This window comes from Anolis carolinensis, chromosome 2 (genome assembly GCF_035594765.1).
Source record: "Anolis carolinensis isolate JA03-04 chromosome 2, rAnoCar3.1.pri, whole genome shotgun sequence".
Lineage (NCBI taxonomy): Eukaryota > Metazoa > Chordata > Lepidosauria > Squamata > Dactyloidae > Anolis > Anolis carolinensis.
The window spans coordinates 85,853,451-85,872,779 of NC_085842.1; the positions used below are offsets into that span (position 1 = coordinate 85,853,451).

General features: G+C 41.4%; 1 protein-coding gene across 1 annotated transcript in view; it reads left to right on the top strand.

Moving 5' to 3' along the window:
- The window catches only part of mst1r (macrophage stimulating 1 receptor), a 79,512-nt gene extending 61,625 nt beyond the window's left edge, over positions 1-17,887 (top strand). Inside the window, exons 16-21 of the mRNA XM_062970108.1 lie at positions 7,682-7,762; positions 8,887-9,068; positions 13,245-13,354; positions 14,301-14,466; positions 15,150-15,286; positions 17,228-17,887. Coding sequence (XP_062826178.1) covers positions 7,682-7,762; positions 8,887-9,068; positions 13,245-13,354; positions 14,301-14,466; positions 15,150-15,286; positions 17,228-17,456 — 905 coding nt within the window. The 3' untranslated portion in view covers positions 17,457-17,887. The remainder of the gene's footprint in view (positions 1-7,681; positions 7,763-8,886; positions 9,069-13,244; positions 13,355-14,300; positions 14,467-15,149; positions 15,287-17,227) is intronic.
- The last annotated feature ends 1,442 nt before the right edge of the window (positions 17,888-19,329 follow it).

The window sequence follows — 19,329 nt, forward strand, 5'->3', positions numbered from 1 at the left end:
CCAAATCCACTCCCATTGAATCAACTTCCCCTACTCCAGGACCCCTTTCTGCTCAGGAAATCAGGGCTAGTCAGCAAGCAGATGCCTGGGCACAGGACCAACTTCGCCAAGGATTACATTTTCCCTTTTCGCTTAAGGATGGGCTACTTTGCTATAGAAATCATGTTTACATCCCCCCAGGACCGGGCAGGGAAAAAGCACTTCGTCTGTGTCATGACTGCAAGCCAGCAGGGCATTTCGGGCTATTTAAAACCATGCATTTGATCCTAAGAGATTTCTGGTGGCCCAAGATCCGCAAGGATGTGGAAAAATATGTCAACACCTGCCCAGTATGCCAGCGCTCCAAGACAAGAAGAGAAAAGCCCTCAGGGCTTCTGCATCCCCTCCCTACACCATCCCACCCATGGGAAATAATCTCTGCGGATTTTATCACTGATCTACCACCTTCCTGTGGATTCACCACGATTCTAGTGGTGGTGGACCTTTTCACCAAGTTAGCCCATTTCATTCCCTGTGATGGCCTTCCCACGGCCAAAGAGACTGCAGATCTATTCCTCCAACATGTTTTCAGATTGCATGGATTGCCCAAGAGTTTGGTCACAGACCGTGGGTCCCAATTCACCTCTCGTTTCTGGAAAGCACTACAAAAACTATTGGGCATAGACTCTCGTTTATCTTCGGCTCATCATCCCCAAACGGATGGGCAAACTGAGCGCACCAATGCCACTTTAGAACAATACCTTCGCTGTTATGTAAACTACCAGCAGGACAATTGGGCTTCCCTGTTATCGCTGTCAGAGTTTGCCTACAACAATGGGGTCCAGGCTTCTACTAAAGAAACCCCGTTCTTTGCAAACTACGGCTTCCATCCACGTTTCTTTCCCCCTGTCATTGAAACCTCAGAAGTTCCCGCAGCAGAGGACTGGCTGCAGGAACTCACAGCGGTGCAACAACTCTTGCTCCAGCAACTAGACCAAGCCAAGGAGGACTATAAACGTCACGCGGACAAACATCGCCAGCCGGGCCCCGAAATCAAGGTAGGAGACCGGGTTCTTCTGTCCACTCGCTTTTTGCCCTCCCATCGCCCTTGCCGGAAGTTAGATGCCCGTTTCATTGGCCCCTATCCAGTGGTGGCACAACTTAACCCCGTGACTTTCAAACTCCAACTTCCGCGCTCAATGCGCATTCATCCAGTGTTTCACCGCTCCCTGCTCCTTCCGGCGGATGGTGTGCGCCCTGATACAGACCGGCCGCCCCCCCCTCCTGTTTTGATGAATGGGGAGGAGGAGTTTGAGGTTCAGGACATTTTGGACTCTCGCTTTCACCGCCGCCGCCTACAATATCTCATTGACTGGGTGGGTTTTGGCCCCGAGAAACGCTCTTGGGAAGACGCTTCCACAGTCCATGCTCCTGATCTAACCCGCCACTTCCATCAGACCTATCCCGCCAAGCCGCGGCCTCGCGCCTCGGGGAGAGAGTCCCAGTTTGAGAGGGGGCTTGAGGAGGGGGATAGTGTGATGAGTCATGGGCCATGTAGTCCCGTCTCTGGTACTGTAGTACCAGATGAAGAGGAGAACTTGGGTTTTTCACCGTCTCAGTCAGAATTGGAACCTTCCCAGCCAGATTTGGGAACCTTGCACCTGCAAGAGATTTGTCTTCCAGAAGTCTGTCAAACAAGCCCTGAGCCTAAATCTCCTGTGTTTTCTCGCCACGAGTTTTGTAAACAACAGAGGGGAGTTCAAGCAGCGTCTCGCAGGAGTGCTAGGATAGCTGCTAAGAATTCAGCTGATTAAGCCTGCTTTCCATGGGAAACTTTAAGGAGTCATGCATCTGGACTCAGAGTTTAGCTTTCGTTTCTGGTTCCCCAGAGAACTGCTCTTTGGTGGGAAAACTAGACCCTATTTAGGTGTTTTGCCCACAAAGGGACCTTGCGGAGTCAATTCGTCAGCTACTGGAGTAAGTTGTGTGTGGACAGCGCGCTCCGTTTCCAAGCCTCGTTCCTGTTTCAAGCCTTGTTCCTGATTCCAAGCCTTCGCTCCCGTTTCCAAGCCTTAGTTCCCGTTTCCAGCCTTGTTTACCTCCACGGACCTTGTCTTGTTTTCCAGGACTCAGCCTTGCCTTGTTTTCCGGATTTTGCCAAGTAATTCCACGGATCTTGTTCTTGCTCCTCGTTCCTTGTTGCCTTGTATCAAGCCTTGTTCAAGTTACTCCCTAGCCTCGCTCAAGTTTCATGGACTAAAGGACATTGTCATCTCCCCTCACTTTGCCTGGCAAAGTGAGTGTTTCGGTTATTGGATTACAACTTTGGACCTTAATATTTCATATTGGACATTGTTTCTTTGGACTAATTTTGACCTTTCCTGAAAGGTCTACTTCTGGACTATTTCATACACTTGCTTTTATTAACTTTATATATTTCCTTAATAAAGATATTAGATAGATTCTGGCCTCTGTGTATGGTTATTGGTGCTCTGCAGCCTGGGTCGTGACAGTAGCTCTGCTCAGTGGAATTCCCCATGGCCTCTTTGTTTGAGAAGAACAGTGAGAAGATGTTGGAAGTTTTTTTACTTGATTTTTGTGAATAAGCACAAGGTTGGAAAAGAATGTGAGCAGGAGCAATAATACTAGCCTGAGTGAATTAGCACTTATCTTGTTTAGTCCAAGATGTATTTCTCCAGGAGCCAAATAGTTCCTTGAGCAGGATTGTAGTGATCACAGACTGAGGTTTAAACATGGAGTGTGTTGAAATTCTCTCTGTTCTATTCTAATGATAATTTGTATGTGATATCCTTCTCTTCTCTGGATAATGAGTCTTGTGAAATTAGGACTAGAAGGTAATAACTTCCAAAAGCCAACTGGTGGGCTTGTGACTGAGTTGAATGTTGAATGGGAAATTTATAGTTCATATCCGTAGGCCTTTTTTAGATACACAAAGGAGCCAGTTTGGGATGTTTTGAGCATTCAGGTTCTAGGCATGATAGGTGATTGTTGGCACTTTGTTGAAACATAATGCTCCTTAACTTACTTTCAACACCTCAGGTTTAATGCTGATTCTAGCTGGAGGGAGGAAGGAGAAATTTGAGAAAACCAAGGGGTATAAGGAGGGACATTAATTACCAAATGGGTTAATCCACAAACTAGGGAGATGGGGCTCCCTAGTTTGTTCAAAGCAGCCACAATACTGTAGAAGATTAAAAATTGATACGGGTCACACTCAGTAACCTTATAATACAACAACTTCTGTTTGTCTACTCCTATCCGAAAATGGAAACCTTGGTAATTCATTTAGGTGTCTCAAAAGATCTATCAGCAGTCATAATTTTGTGGTTTAAAATTGTTTCTTCTTTTTATCTGCTTGATTTGTTTTGAATAGATGCAGAATAAATTGTTTTCTGTTCTGCTGTACAAAATTTATTTACAACATTTTTACCCCACCTTTCTCACCCGAGGGGACTCAAGGCAGCAAAAGCATGTTTTATCTTTGGAAATTATTACCAGGTCCCAGTTAGCTGGTTTTAATAAGAAAAAACATTGTGCAGTTCTTCCCTCATGTCTACATTCTAACCATTAAAGTATGGTGAGTGTATCTAACAAAAGGTTAAGAGTACTGGACACTGTTTCTTTGTTTTCTGCATCCATTCAAATGGCAAAGATTAGTAGTAGTTAGCTTTGGAACATACTGTGGAATTTGTACATAATTTTATTATCAACATTTCTATCAGTGAATTGAACACAGTGTCTCCACAGTGTGATTACATTTGTTCTAATTCTTTGTTTAACAACGAATGGGTGTGTGTGTGACTTTTGGTCGCCTGTCAACTTATGTCAATAACTTGAATTCCATAGACTTTTCTTTGATAAAGAATACTTCATTAACAATAGAAACATCTTATTTACTCTTAGTGGCATATTAATGTTAATAAATTGCTTTGGATCAGCATCACCACATCTCTCAAAGAAGCTCCCTTTTTTTCAAAAATGCATTGTTTGTGGACTGCACTGTCATTTAACAGCTTTTGATAGGGAATTGGAAAATATAGATATTCACACATATATATGCCCATTAGAAGCCCTGAAATATAGAAAAATCAGTCTCTCTCTGTGTTAGATTCTTAGGGATGCACAAGCTGAAGAACAGGGAGGAGAAGGACGGCCCGTTATCTATACATTTCAGTGTGAAAAGGTCTCTGATATGGCTAATGGGAGGAGAGAGGACTTCTCTCCCCTAACAGGTCAAAATAGACCCCTTGATTGATCTCTGTAGCTGAACCCTAGTTATCTCTAACTTGCTGCAAGCTGCTTTCAGAGTGCCTCAGATAGGAAAATGCTGAGACATGCATGTATATGCCCCATGTATGTAGAAAAGGTAAAATGAGCTTTTTATGACATGTAAAGTGATGTAGTGATGATGATACATATGTAGAAGTACAATAGAGTCTCACTTATCCAACATAAATGGGCCAGCAGAACGTTGGATAAGCAAAAATGTTGGATAATAAGAAGGGATTAAGGAAAAGCCTACTAAACGTCAAATTACGTTATGATTTTACAAATTAAGCACCAAAACATCATGTTTTACAACAAATTGACAGAAAAAGCAGTTCAATACATGGTAATGTTATGAAGTAATTACTGTATTTACGAATTTAGCACCAAAACATCACAATGTATTGAAAACATTGACTGCAAAAACATTGACTATTGAAAGGCAGATTGCGTTGGATAATACAGAATGTTGGATAAGCAAAGGTTGGATAAGCGAGATTCTACTGTATGTTCTTTGTCTGTATCCTGAAAATGGATAAATAAAGGAGGACAGCTCTTTGTCTTCATTCTAGTGCCTTTTGGAGCAATCCACACTAGAGTCAGTTCCAGCTGGCTTTCCTTAAAATAAACCATTCCTTTCTTAAGCCTCTCAAAAGGATTTCTTTTGGTATTATTTCTCCTATCAGCCACAACATTTTTATCTCTGTGTCAGCAGGATAAATACCTCTAGCTGAAGATTTAGTTATAGCTAGTGAACAAGAACATTTTAAAGCTGTCTAAATGTTGAAAACCCCGTGAGATCAGACGTTTTTAGAGGGGCAGTACTTGTTTATTGCCACTTGGAGGCCAAATCCCCATGTTGCCCAGCACAGTGTAAGAATTCCACAAGTGGAACTCCACTACAGTTTCCCACTCACCGCTCTCATGGTTTTGTGGCAATGGTCCTCCCGAATGACCATTCCATGGCTGGTGGAGACTGGGGCTGGATCAGAGGAACACCTGACTCCTTTGATCCTCTCTACTTCCCAGGAGCTACAGGAAGGCCATGAAAGAGCCAAGACTCTAAGGGTTTTAATCATTGCAGCTCTGCATCAACCAAAAACTGATGGCACACTAGACTTGAGTAAATACGGATACATTTGTATGTACTGTGAATAGGATGCCAGCTACTGAGTGCTGGTGTTGACAATTTAGGGGGAAATATGCTGGAGGTAAAGGAACAGTTGCATCCCTGGGTGAATGCCATCTCTGCTTTCTGGAATTTTATCATTTCCTCTTATTCTCCTAGCAGCTGAGGAAGAATTAAATAAAGAACAAATCTATCACAGTGTATCTGAAATAGTTTTTTAACAGAGACTCTACTAGTACTTAATATTTAGTCTATCTAAATATCTGACTTTGAATTATTGAAACAGCAAAAATTGTTCACCATGTATCTCCTAACTACACCATTATGTGGTATTGCTTATCTCTTCATTACTCTGTCATACAAGGGAACACAGAATTCTTTCCCTTTTATGATTTCTCATTCCCTTAACCTTTCAAATACAATAGAACAATGCAGTTGCAGCAGCTATTCTGGCTCATACCAAATTTTAATATACCAGTACCCTAGCCTTTCCTTTTATGTAAAAAGCATAAATATCACATTGTTTCAGAATAGAGAGCATATTGTACCCCTTTCCCAGAAACCACTTTCTCAGTGCAATTTTTTTGTGTACCTTGATGATATTAAAATAACCCTGATAGTGCAATTTCTTCGCTTCCTGATTATTTCTGTACTATTTTCAGATCTCTCCTTGCCTTTTTATGCTGCCATATAACCGTAACAGTCCAAGCCCCTGCCAAGAAGCAAGAAAATTGCATTCAAAGCACCCCCGACAGATGGCCATCCAGCCTCTGTTTAAAAGGCTCCAAAGAAGGAGCTTCCACCATACTCTGGGGCAGAGAGTTCCACTGCCGAACAGCCCTCACAGTGAGGAAGTGCTTCCTAATGTTCAGGTGGAATCTCCTTTCCTGTAGTTTGAAGCCATTGTTCCGTGTCCTAGTCTCCAGGGCAGCAGAAAACAAGCTTGCTCCCTCCTCCCTATGACTTCTCCTCACATATTTATACATGGCTATCATGTCTCCTCTCAGCCTTCTCTTCTGCAGGCTAAACATGCCCAGATCTTTAACTCACTCCTCATAGGGCTTGTTCTCCAGACCCTTGATCATTTTAGTCGCCCTTCTCCTCAAAGCTCCAGCCTACTGACATATTCCAGCCTACCACTATTTCCCTTAAATTGTGGTGCCCAAATTCCAGGCAGGAACCAATTGCCTGGTTCTATGTAATATCTTAGTTCCATAGAATTTTTTATATTGGCAGTGATTGTTGCACATAGAGTGCTGTGTTTTGTGTAGTTTAATAGATTTGTTTAATGGTTTTATTGGTTTTTACTATATATTCTTAATATTTCTATGTTTAAATTTATTTTAATGTTTATATGTGTTAGGGTTTGATTCATATATTGTTACAATTTTAAATGTGAGTCTTCTTACAGAGAAAAAGCAATATAAATATCAATAATAATAACAGCAGCAACAACAACATCAATAATAATAATAATAATAATAATAATAATAATAATAATAATAATAATAATAATAATAATAATGTCTTGAGTGGGAGCATAATGTGGCAGGATTAAAACCTGGAATTCCAGCTTGTTTAGTTGCTGTGAGGATCCAGAATATGTGTGATTTTACAAAAGACCAGAACTTTTGAGAGAAGGGATATGTCTTCATTGTCTCTATCATAAGTGTATTGTTTGCTGAAGTCGTACATGGGTATATCAAAGTTCCTTAGTTTTTTTTAAAAAAAATCCCTATACATTCAAACCAACCATGTCAAAGGCAGGAGAGAAAAACAGGAAGGAAAGGTTTCTTATAATGTTTGCACCAGCTTTTATGTTCTTCCTGCAGGTAACTAATAAACAAACACATAATATGGGGCCTGCTAATTATTACCTTGATGATGGTTTGGAGTTGCCATTTTGTTCCTGCAGAAGGAAGGAAAGCAGAAAAAGAAATGAAGCTTTATTAGACCGACTCTTGTTTGAAGAGCTGAAAGTACAGGCTTTGTAGTTACATTAAACTGCCCTTCAGACATATCTGTTCAAATATAATAGCATTTAAAATGGTTGTTGGCCTGGTAAACTTGACACTCGGGCTTTATTCCCTTTACAATATTACTACTTTTTATGCCAAAATACTTCCAGAATGAAATGCTGAGTATCTCTCTCTCATCATGCTGCATTCAAAGCCTCTCAATTGCAACTTGTTGCAAAAGCTCAAGGGAGTAAATTGTGCAGCATGTGCTGATTTCCATACTCGCACATGTGTGTAGAAAAAGCTTGTTATTTCTGTCCCTACCCAGGGCATTTTGGACGTGTTTATCATGGAACATACATAGATTCATCTTGGAGAGAGATACGCTGTGCTGTTAAATCTCTCAACCGTGAGTAACCTTCATCTATTTATTTATTTGTGTATATATAATGTCCAAATTTAGATTGATAGTTAATCCAGACAAGACAGAGGTACTGCTAGTCAGCCGAAAGGTGGATCAGGGAGCAGGACTCCCCCTGGGCTGGATCTCAGGCTCCCAGTTTGAGCTTCCTTCTGGAGTCAGCTCAGGCCCAGGATGCCCAGGTTTCATCAGTGCATTTGCATAGTTTTTAACTGTGATTTTTTAATGCTCTTTGTGTTTAATTCTGTTTTAATGTTTGTATATTTGTATATTTTAAATTGTATATTAATGCTTTTATGTCAAACCACTTCAAGTCCTCTTTGGGGAGATAAAGTGGGGTATAAATAAAGGAATATATTAATAATAATAAAGCTTGTGCACCAGCCATGCCATTCATTAAGACACCAAATCTTTCTGCTGATTGCATCCCATTTGGACTAATGTAACACATTCTACATCGGGTTCATTTTGGATTTTCCAAACTTTGGCATGTTCAAAATGCTGTGGCTAGAATGCTGACCAGTGCCAGTTATGGAAAGCATATAATGGAATTATTTTAATTGTTCTTAATTTTTTATTGTAAATATTTTCAATTAACTGCCCTTGTAAATAGCCTTTGGTCTTGCCCTGGAGAAAGTCAGAATAGAGATAGATAGAAAAAGTAGATATGTTCTTGTATCTTATTCATCTGAAGTGAGACATAAGCCCATACGGGCTTTCCTCGGGGCTTTGCAGTCTTTGAGTGAGATCCCTTTGTTGACTGGCATGCTTTCCTGTTAGGAACCAAGCATTGCTTGGGGTTTAGAAAGAAGAGACACACAGGTACCAACTTGATCCATCTCTGCATCTCTGTTTTCTAACTGTGGTAGTCCATGACTTCTTTAGGGTTTTGGGATTAGGATTTTCCTTCTTGTCTGTCTTATGAGAACTTCCAATAAGCTATTTCCAATATCAAGGTTTCATGTTAATGCCTCTGTGCTTCATTGAATCCTTGTACATTCCAGTAACAACTTCCTAATAGTTTTATGGTGGTTTGGCACTTGTGAGGTGGCAAGAATATGGTATGTTTTTCAGTGTCTTTACACTGTCTCTTTTCTGATCCTCCACCCCAGGCATCACTGATTTGGATGAAGTGGAAGAGTTTTTGAAAGAGGGGATTCTGATGAAAAGTTTCCATCACCCCCATGTCCTCCATCTCATTGGGATTTCCCTTCCTAGGGAAGGACTCCCTCGCGTGGTGCTGCCATATATGAAGCATGGAGATCTGCGACATTTTATCCGTTCTGGGGAAAGGGTGAGTATTGCCTTCCATCTCAGATCAACATTTAGGGCTCATGCCTCTAAATGGCAATTGTCTCTGTGTCAATCAAGTGACTTCCTGAACCCAAACCTATCTTTGGTCCACCTCTTCTCTGAATAGCAGCAGAGATTTTGCAAGCTCAAGTCCTCCAGATGGTATTCACATCATGCCTCACCCCTGGGTAAAGGTGGATGGGAACTGCAATTCATTTACATCTGGAGGATCATATTTTCTCTAGTACTGGGTACAGAAAATAGATTATTTATGTTTCTTTCCTCATTTTCAGTTATGGTCTGGTTTTTCTTTGGCTTTGTTACTCACCGTGGTATACTCACACATATTACAGCATTTTTGTTTAATCAGTATGCACAGCTCTCTTGCTCTGTGTTTGTGACTCTGTGATAGGCAGTGAAGCTTTTTTTCTGGGTGTGGAGGGCAAAAAAAGTGATGAACTCCGTCCTGCAGGAAGCAAGATCTGCTAGCTAAAGCATTTTTGCTGGCTTCTTCCAAGCATTTCATACATACAAACTATCTTATTTGCAGCAGTTTCTGCTGCAGCAGCAGGGTGTGGAAGCTCCAGGGCCCCAACAGCAGAAGTTGGTTTGTGTGTGGGTACTTTTTTTTTTTTGGGGGGGGGGGGGGTGTTTTTGCTGACTCCAATGTTTCTTAAGAAATAGGAATGTGAGCTGGTGGCTGATGCATCTGCTGCCACCGAGGCACACAACTCAGTTTCATCTCCCTCCCATCCTGTTCAGTGCGGAATAAACACTTTAGCAGTGCAAGCATAAAACTTCACTAGGGTCACTTTAAAGTGGCTGGCTCTCCTCCTTTCAGCATATGCAGCATAGCTGTTTGCAAAGATCAGATCAGTGGCATAGTGGTGGATGAAGAAAAATCAATACTTTTGTGGCTGTTCAGAAAGATGTTGTGCAGCCTTTTGCCCTCACTCACACAGAACTCTTATCTCATATACTCAGGAGGACCTCTGGTTCTTGCAGCTTTGTAGTTTTCTTTAACTTTAATCCCCCAGGCCTAGCTGATCATTTTCATTCTGTCATAGGACCTCATCACACTAGAGCTTGAATCCACTTTCAATCTACTTTAGGGAGGGGTTTTTAAACAGCTCAGCCAGACAGGTCCTGGTCCTCATCAAACTACAAACCCCAGAATTCTGCAGGAGGCAGAAACCAGATTTAAAGTGGATTCATGCTCTAGTGCAGTGGTTCTCAACCTGTGGGTCCCCAGATGTTTTGGCCTTCAACTCCCAGAAATCCTAACAGCTGGTAAACTGGCTGGGATTTCTGAGAGTTGTAGGCCAAAACACCTGGGGATTCACAGGTTGAGAACCACTGCTCTAGTGTGATGAGGCAGATAGTCAACAGAGCTTCTTCTGATGTTTAGGTGTTGTCTGAGAGTTGACTTAAACATGTTTGTGTATTGTATATGAATATGAACAACAAAACTAGATACCAGTTTTGAGGGGAGATAATTCTCCCATTAGGTTCAGTAGTTTTCAAATATATCTTGAAAACTTTGAGGAAGAAGTAAATATGGGGAGACATGAGTCTTTGCAGGTGGAAAAATTGGGCCTCTGCCTTGAGCTGCTTTGGCAGGCCTAGGTATGTTGCATAATCCATTATCATAGGATATGCTAACTGGGGCTGCTGGGAGTTAAAGGCCAAAATAATCTGAAGAGATAGAGTTCTGCATCTCTAACCAAGGCCCCTTCCACAGAGCTGTATAAAATCCACATTGAACAGGATTATATGGCAGTGTGGACTCAAATAACCCAGTTCAAAGCAGATTTTGTGGATTATCTGTCTTGATTTTCTGGGTTGTATGGCTATCTGAAACTGACCATCAGGATCTTGATACTTTTTGTTTTAAGAGCTATCCTTGCTGCCCTATAGTATTGTAATTTAAAGGCACAGCATGTTTATGCAGGCCATGGCACGAAATCTTCATGTAGACAATCAGAGATGCAAGAACTGAATGTGTCTATTTCATTGTGCATGCACATAGCATTGTTTCCTGGAAATTTCTTACTGGGAGTATTTTCTGTAATTCTAGAATATGTGGAATGTTGCAAAATATACAACATGTCCTTTGGCGTGTACAACTTATTCCTAAGAAAGGTTTTAAGATGAGATTGATACGGACACTTCATACCACTGCCATCTTGTCTGAGTCTGTAGTCTTTGCAATGTCTTGCTGCCGTCTCAAAGAATTTGAAAGCGAATCCTCAGGCAATGACCTCTTCTAATGAATGATTATATGCAGTGACTGGAATTTCAATGTGAATCTAAGCCAAGGCTTGAAATTTTTTCCAGCGTGTAGTCACTTATCAAGGCTTCTGGGATAGAGGCACAGAGGGAAACTTTCACAGAAAAGCACTTAATGAACAATGTTTACTTTGACATCCATATGCTTTGCCTCACGTTAGCTGCAGTTTTAGGAGTGGAACATGTTTATAGTAGTTGCACCTTGGTAAAAGGAAGATTTCTTCATCAACCCCACTCTGCCGTTCACACTCAGACAGCTCATTCATCGCTGTTAAAAACACAGGGTGGAATGCCATTTTGTACATATCTCAGGCACTATTTGAATGCATTCTGTAATGTCATAAGTGATAAGCAACAAAACTCCTTCCTTGCTTGCACCTTTCATAGTCAATTAATTGCTCCAAATTCTCATGCCAAGTTTTAAAAAATGTTTACAGTGGGGGAGGGATGTAACATGGAGGTTATTTTCATCTTTCCTTTACACCCACTGCAGAGAAGCATGTGACTTTTTGAAGATGTAATGAAATAGTAGCAAGGCCCCCCTATGCTTTCAGCATCTCCTGAATGTACACCTTGTATAAATGTTGCTGGAGAAACATGTGAGACAACATGGACAGATAGGCAGTGAGAACATCTACCCACTAGGTGGCTGTACAGCCATACATATATATATAAGACATGACTGGAACTGTGAAAGGGAAGCTTCACACAAGACTGAATTCCTACATGGGCATCAATGCTGTATATGGCTTTATATGCATACCTAGTTAGGTTATGAGTAAGTGTCTGCTTTCCCACATGCCCTCAGCAGGAGGAACTCAATAATTGGGGAAAAGATCGTGCAGCATGTTTATATTTATAGATTAATGTGTTCACCATGAAGGAGAGTATACCTACAGCATATACTTGTCCCTGAATGACCATAGCCACAGGTTTTGCATTTCTCTGGCTATTCACATACACAATCTGATTATAAAGGTCTTTTCTGGAGCACTTCAAGCCATGAATCTAGAGACATAAACTTAGGAGTCATCTACACTGAACAAGTTAGCCTCTGATCCAGTACGTGGTCATTATCCAGATGAGCTGGAACTGCATCAGCCCTACTGGGCTGTCCAGTTGTCACTGCTGGTTCTAGCTGCCCACAGAGCTCCATCCAAGCACCTGGCTGCTGCAGTGACCTCTACTGATATCAATGGGGCACTCATACAACCAGCATGAAGCTCTTTGCTGGTTGCGCATGCATCCTATTCTGGCATCAGAGATGAGACTGTGAGAGCCAAGTTCTCCGAAATAACTCAGTGACCAGTAAGGAGCAGTGGCAACATGGGTATGAACCATTCCCTTTTTCCTGCATCACTCAGAACAGATAAGGGGTGATGACAACTGTGTGCATTTGAACTGGGTTTGGGCCAAACTGGACCTAATTTAGCTGTCTAGACTGCCCCGAAGCCCTGTGATAGTCTAGAGTTTCAAGCAAAATGTGCATTATTCCCTAAGTTTGCCTAAAGCAAAGCTAAAAAAATACCCTGGGGTACCCACAGGAAGCCTCTGTGCATCATGAAGACTGCCAGCAGTCCATTCACTGTGAGTATGGGTTGCTTGGCTATGTAGATAAGCCCTTATATAACCAAGCTCATTCTCTCAATCTCTAAGGTGCTACAGTATCTCTTTGCATAAGGATACAGTATACTCAGTTTTGTGTCTGAACATGAGATCTGGGTTGAAGGTTTGTCTTGTATTAAGCAGCTTTGAAATCAGCTTCATTTGTGCTGACTTGACACAGCTACAGAGGAGTGGCTCAAGACCTTGCAAGGAGAATAAACTTCTGAGTCAGATGGAGAACTTGTTTTATTTTTCCTAAGCATTTACTTTTTTTAACCTCCAGAACCCTACTGTGAAGGATTTAATAGGCTTTGGACTGCAAGTAGCTCAAGGAATGGAATATTTGGCCCAGAATAAGTTTGTACACAGAGACCTTGCTGCTAGAAATTGTATGTAAGTATTATTGTGTGTGTTCACAGAACTCTGTGGTGTGTGGAGGTAGGCATGCATCTCTGTGTGAGATTTAGTTCCAGTATTTCAGTACACTTAGTCTACAAAACCTTATGTTGCCAACTTATTTCTCTCCGTAAATCTCAAAGGTGACACAAGATTCTTTTTCATACTGAACTCCCTCTGTGGTGTCACTTGGCCTTTCTCTTTTTCCTCTTGCACTTAACCTTGGTTAAAAACTCTGATCTGTTTGCAAAGCCCATCCATACTTCCCTAGCAAGTCTAATATCAGTATTAGCCAGTTAAACTTCTCACCTGATGCATAGCCACTGGTCTGAACTTCATGTTGCTGTTAAATGGCATGAAGTCCATAGTCAACAGCACTGCTCAGACCTTGCTAACTCAGGTCTGTGACTAACTTGGTGGAATCAATTCATCTGTAACATGGTCTCTCTCTCTTCCTGCTGTCTCCCACTTTACCAAGCATTGTTGTCAATTGATTGAGAAAAACATTTTAAAGTAGAAATTAGTTTATAGAAAAAATAAACTTCACCTACTTGCACATGCAGGTTTTGATTTGGATCAAGGCCACAAATGCTTACTTTAGATTAAAACTAAGGCAATCTTTAGCTAGTTACATCCTATGTATTTAATGTAACACATAGTATGACCCCCAGCGCTGTACATTTGTATTAATTAGGTGAAGAAAGACTTCTTGCAATGATAGTTCCATACTCAAGTTTCTCCTGCGGTTAACACATTATGGAAGTATCTCTTCCAGAAGCTATATGAAAAACCACTAAGTATTTGTGGGCCTTGAATTTCTGTAAGCAAGTTTTTCTACAACAGTTTGAAATGCTAAATGAGGCTTTCATCTCAAAAGGAATGTAGTACATATGGCCGCTATGTTTCTCCTAACATCCATCCCTTTCTTCCCTGTGCTTTCCAGGCTGGACGAGACCTACACAGTAAAGGTGGCAGACTTTGGCCTAGCCAGAGATGTTTTTGATAAGGAATATTACAGCATCAAGCAACATCGCCGAGCAAAGCTCCCTGTGAAGTGGATGGCTCTGGAGAGCTTGCAGACCCAAAAGTTTACCACAAAATCTGATGTAGTAAGTCCAAGCAAAGGCAATGGGTGGTGCATGAATATGGGAAACAAGCAGCTAGAAGCTTTTGGATAGCATTTTCCATTCTGCTTGTGTAATCTCTATAACAGGGATGAGGAAATCTGTGGGTGTCCAGATACAGAGAACTGCAACTTGCATGATCCCTCACCATTAGCTATGCTTGCTAGGGCTCATAAGATCTGCAATCCCATAACAGTTTAAGAGCCACACATTCTTCAACCTCTGCTCTATAGCAGGGTGAAAGGAAGAGCCATCAGGAAGCACCAGTTACATTTTCTTGAGTTTTCTAGGAACTGGGCTGGCACTCATTTAGGAAAAAGGGTATCTGCCCTCATATTAAGAGCAAAAACAAGCAAATAAAATTTTACTCTCAGTTTAAAAGATTTACAAGAGAGAAATGGGTTGAAGTAGAATGGGGGGGGGGGGAATCAGAAGTTTTGCTATTTGATTTCTAGTTTTAAAAGGCAAAACATATGGGAAAAATCCATCACAATCTGTTCCAGAGGGGATGCAATTGCTTGTTGGAAGTTGGAGAATGGACAATCCAGTTGTTTCAGGCTCTTATTTTGACTATGCTTACCCAGTTTGCACCCCATTTGTGGAGCTGATTGTCACCAGTGACTCTGCTGTACATGTTTTCCAACAGTGCATTCTGCTTTTCTTCCCAGTGGTCTTTTGGGGTCCTTATGTGGGAGCTGATGACACGAGGGGCGTCTCCCTACCCTGAAGTTGATCCATATGACATGACCCTCTACTTGTTGAAAGGAAGGAGGTTGCCCCAGCCTGAATACTGTCCAGATTCTCTGTGAGTATATATGACCCTTCAAAATGTTGTTTTAGGAAAGGATGGGCTACTTAGCTCTTTGAGCCACATGGAGTGATAGCAATGTTGTAATGGGCTCCAGCTGGTCTCCCCCAAAGAGGAGATAAGAGTTTGTCAGGAAAAAATAGATTATACAGGCAAGTTTCCTGTGTCACATGCCTGAAAGATGTGAGGATCTACATTTGATCTTTAACTGTGTATATGCAAGATACCCACAAATCAGAGACTTTTTTAAAAGAGCAGAATGCAGACTACTGATTCAGAAAAAGCATAACATGAAAGATGAAAGGCAACAAATGAGAGACAGCGAATATATAGGTGAATTTAGAAAATGAAAATATGGAAGACACAGCAGATTACTCTGGTTTTTAAAAATTCATTAGCCTTGTCATTAGCCTTGTTTGTTCAGGCTTTTCTGCAGCCATTACTTCTTTAAGATTGTTTTACTTTTTGCTTCGGATGTCCTCATTCTTCACAGTGGGTACAGTGGGCTTTTTTTTTTTTTTTTGGAAAAGCTCCACTTTTTAGACATTTAGGGGGATGCAGAGGACTCCTAAACAACCTTGGAGGCCATATAAAGTCTGAAGGTTGCACTTGCATAGGGAGGTGGCGATTGTGGTCACCAGTTGACAAGATCCTCTAGATAAGGTCCCTCTGGAAATTTTGGTCTCAAGGTTTGGTTTGATTTGATGGGTTTTATCTAACCGATGATTAAGTGTTGGCAAGAGAAAGAGTAAATTACCTGTAAACATATGTTAACTAAAAAAGCCTAGACATTTTGTTAAAATGAATGGAGTCCATTTCTTTAGGGTCCTTCTAGGCAGGCCCTATATCTGATCCCAGGTTTTCTGCTTTAAACTGGATTATATGAGTCTGCATTGCCAGATAATCTGGGATAAAAGAATACCTGGGATCAGATCCTGGGATATAGGGCCTGTCTGGAAGGGCCCTTCTCCCTTTAAAGCCCACAAAAATGCACTATAGAGTCAGGCACAGCATTTCTTGGATTTTTTATGACTAACTGGGCTGAATTCTTTGTTACTCTCCTTGCATTCCATATTACAGTCTTTCACATCAGTTATTTGGGCTGTTTTTCCAAATACTCTATGATCTGTTCCAAATACTGAACCCTTTCATAGAATCATAGAATAGTAGAGTTGGAAGAGACCTCAAGGGCCATCTAGTCCAACCCCCCACTACCCAATTATAGTTCTATCTTTTCCCTTCAACTCTGAAAGCCACCTCAAATGGAAACCTGGCATTCCTGGTTTGAGGAAGCACTAGAGATCTTTGAGAATTCTCAATGACCCTCCCTAAAATGAATATCACAGAATTCCATTGGGTGGAAACACGTTAATTAGATTGGTATTAATGCTATAACTGTGAAGTGTATAAAGGCCCTGTGTTTTTGTTCTCCTTTGTCAAGCCCATTTGATATACTTGCATTTTAAAAAACCTTGGAAACACCATGCAAAAGGTATATAAAAATTGACAATTGCCTGTGGGTCAGGGAGTTTAGGAAAATGAAAATGGGGGGTGGGGACAAAAACAGAGATGCATAGCACTTGGAAAGAGATTATTCCATTAGTTAACCTGGAAATGTCCAAGAAGTCATTTTCAGCTTATGTCAACCCTAAAATCAAATCATCACAGGGTTTTCTTGGCATGATTTGTTCAAAGGGGGTTGCCATTGCCTTTCTCCAAGTCTAGAAATGGTAACCCAGTGGATTTCCATGGCTGAATGGGAGTTCGAACCTTGGCCTCCAGAGTCATAGTCCAACACTCAAACCACTACATCTAACTGGCTAGGGAATGCCAAAATACTGCACCATCTTTAATATCTGGTGCTAGAATTTATGGACTGATATTCTCCCTGTCCTTCCTTATATTTTTCTAATGCAACTATTTCTTTGTTCTGTGTAGCTACAGCATAATGCTGAATTGCTGGACCCCAAGTCCCGAGGAGCGGCCAACCTTCACTATCTTGATTGAAGAAGTGGAACACATTCTAGCCTGCCTAAAGGGAGACCATTACATCAACCTCAATGTCACCTATGTCAACCTTGATCAAGGCCATCCTTTCCCCCCTTTAATCAGCTGTGAACTGGATTCCAGTGGGTTGAGCGAAGAAGAGGACATAGCAGTTGCCTGAGTGAGGAGTCTCTTCCCAGGAAGCACATTACTGAGTGGAGCATAACATTGTGGAGGCACATGCTACATGTGGCTTCCTCCTGAGACTCAAGTGTCTTCTTGACTCTAACTCTGGTCAGACCTTAAAGTTGCCTTTCTAATCTCACCTACATTCTGAATGAAACTGTGATCAGGGACTCAGAGCCCTTCTGTGACATTTATTTCTTCATAGTCTTCACTTTACTTGGACTAAGGATGTGGGCTGGGAATCGAGAAAAAGCAGAGATAAGCCCATCCCTCCTGTAAAAGGTGGGGCAGGTCCCCTCGATCTTTAGAGAAAGAGACATATTCAGAACACATGGCAGTTTGTGTGCTGACCTTGGTTTTATAAAATAATTTAATGTCTCAGCCTGTGGTTGAATCTGTATATAACAGAATAAATGGATTAATGTACTGCTCGTATCACATACTTTTTTGTACAGCGGACTCCTTTGTAGCCTCATCACATTTGGAGCGAATCACAAAAGATTGCCAGGGAGAGGGACCAAACGTTTGGAGGAATGACTTCAAGAATGAATAAGAACAAAGGCCACCCCACTTATTGGAAAGATGGAGGGAAGATATGGCTGTCATCCTCTATTGTACACAGCATTACCTGTTTTAAGTGATTTTTTTAAAAAAAGTACAGTTTTTATTTTGTTATGACTTGCTGACAGGACTGATGTTTTCCAAAAAGAGGCAGAAAGTTAAACTAAGATAGGCCCGGGCTGTGGCGCAGGAGGGAGAGCAAGCCAGCTGCAACTAACTGCAATGAATCACTCTGACCAGGAGGTCATGAGTTCGAGACCGCTCGGAGCCTATGTTTGTCTTTGTTCTATGTTAAAAGGCATTGAATGTTTGCCTATATGTGTAATGTGATCTGCCCTGAGTCCCCTTCGGGGTGAGAAGGGTGGAATATAAATGCTGTAAATGCTGTAAATAAATAGGAAACAGCCATTATAATGTAAGAAGGAAAAGGGAGACATGGAAAAGGGAATGCAACAAGGTGTTGACTACCCTCAAAGTGTCTCCAATTTCAGAAATCCCGAGTAGTCTTGTTGATAAAGGCAGGCTTTAGATGAGCTAAAGTTACTTCTGCTGAATACTATATTAGTAAATGGACTTAAACACACCAACCTGGACACCAAATTGGATGAGATTTGAGATAGTCTCTTCCAGTTTTATGCTAGATTGCTTGGGAAGTGTCTCTGTTTGAAAGATTGCACTTTCCCATACAAATTTGTAAATGTTTAATACTCCTCCTGAAGAGCTATATCTGGGAACATAATAAATTACTTTCTTCATTCCAGGCTCTTAAACACTCCGACAAGAGAGACTAGGTTGTCTCTAGAAGTTGGTCCACCTACCTGGGGATGCTGTGTCTTTTATTAATTAATTTGATTTGATTTTAGAAACAAAATTTACTTTTGGGAGGGGAACTGTCATTGTGTTCAATATTTATGCAATCAAAAGCCTGACTTACCACCCAGTAGGTCTTGGATTCACATATGTGGTCACTAACAAACAAACATGCCCCCCCCCCCAAACCTTCCTCTTAAGCCAGGCAGTGCCCCAAGTGAAAGATTTCCAAGGCACAGTAGATTATAGCATTGGGAAACTATGACTGTAGCACTATCCCATTTGCAGGACATACTGAAAAAACAGGACCTAGGGATGAGGTCTTTTTAACTCCCTGTCTCAAATCCCTTGAAGGAGCAGAGTAGTGCTGCCATTTTTCCTAATGCTTCATCTGCAGCACCTTGGACCTGCAACTGGAGTGCTGCCTGGTTTAGGAGGAAAATGTTTTCATGGAGCACATTCTCAGGAGTACCTGCAACAACAAAGCACATCCTAGC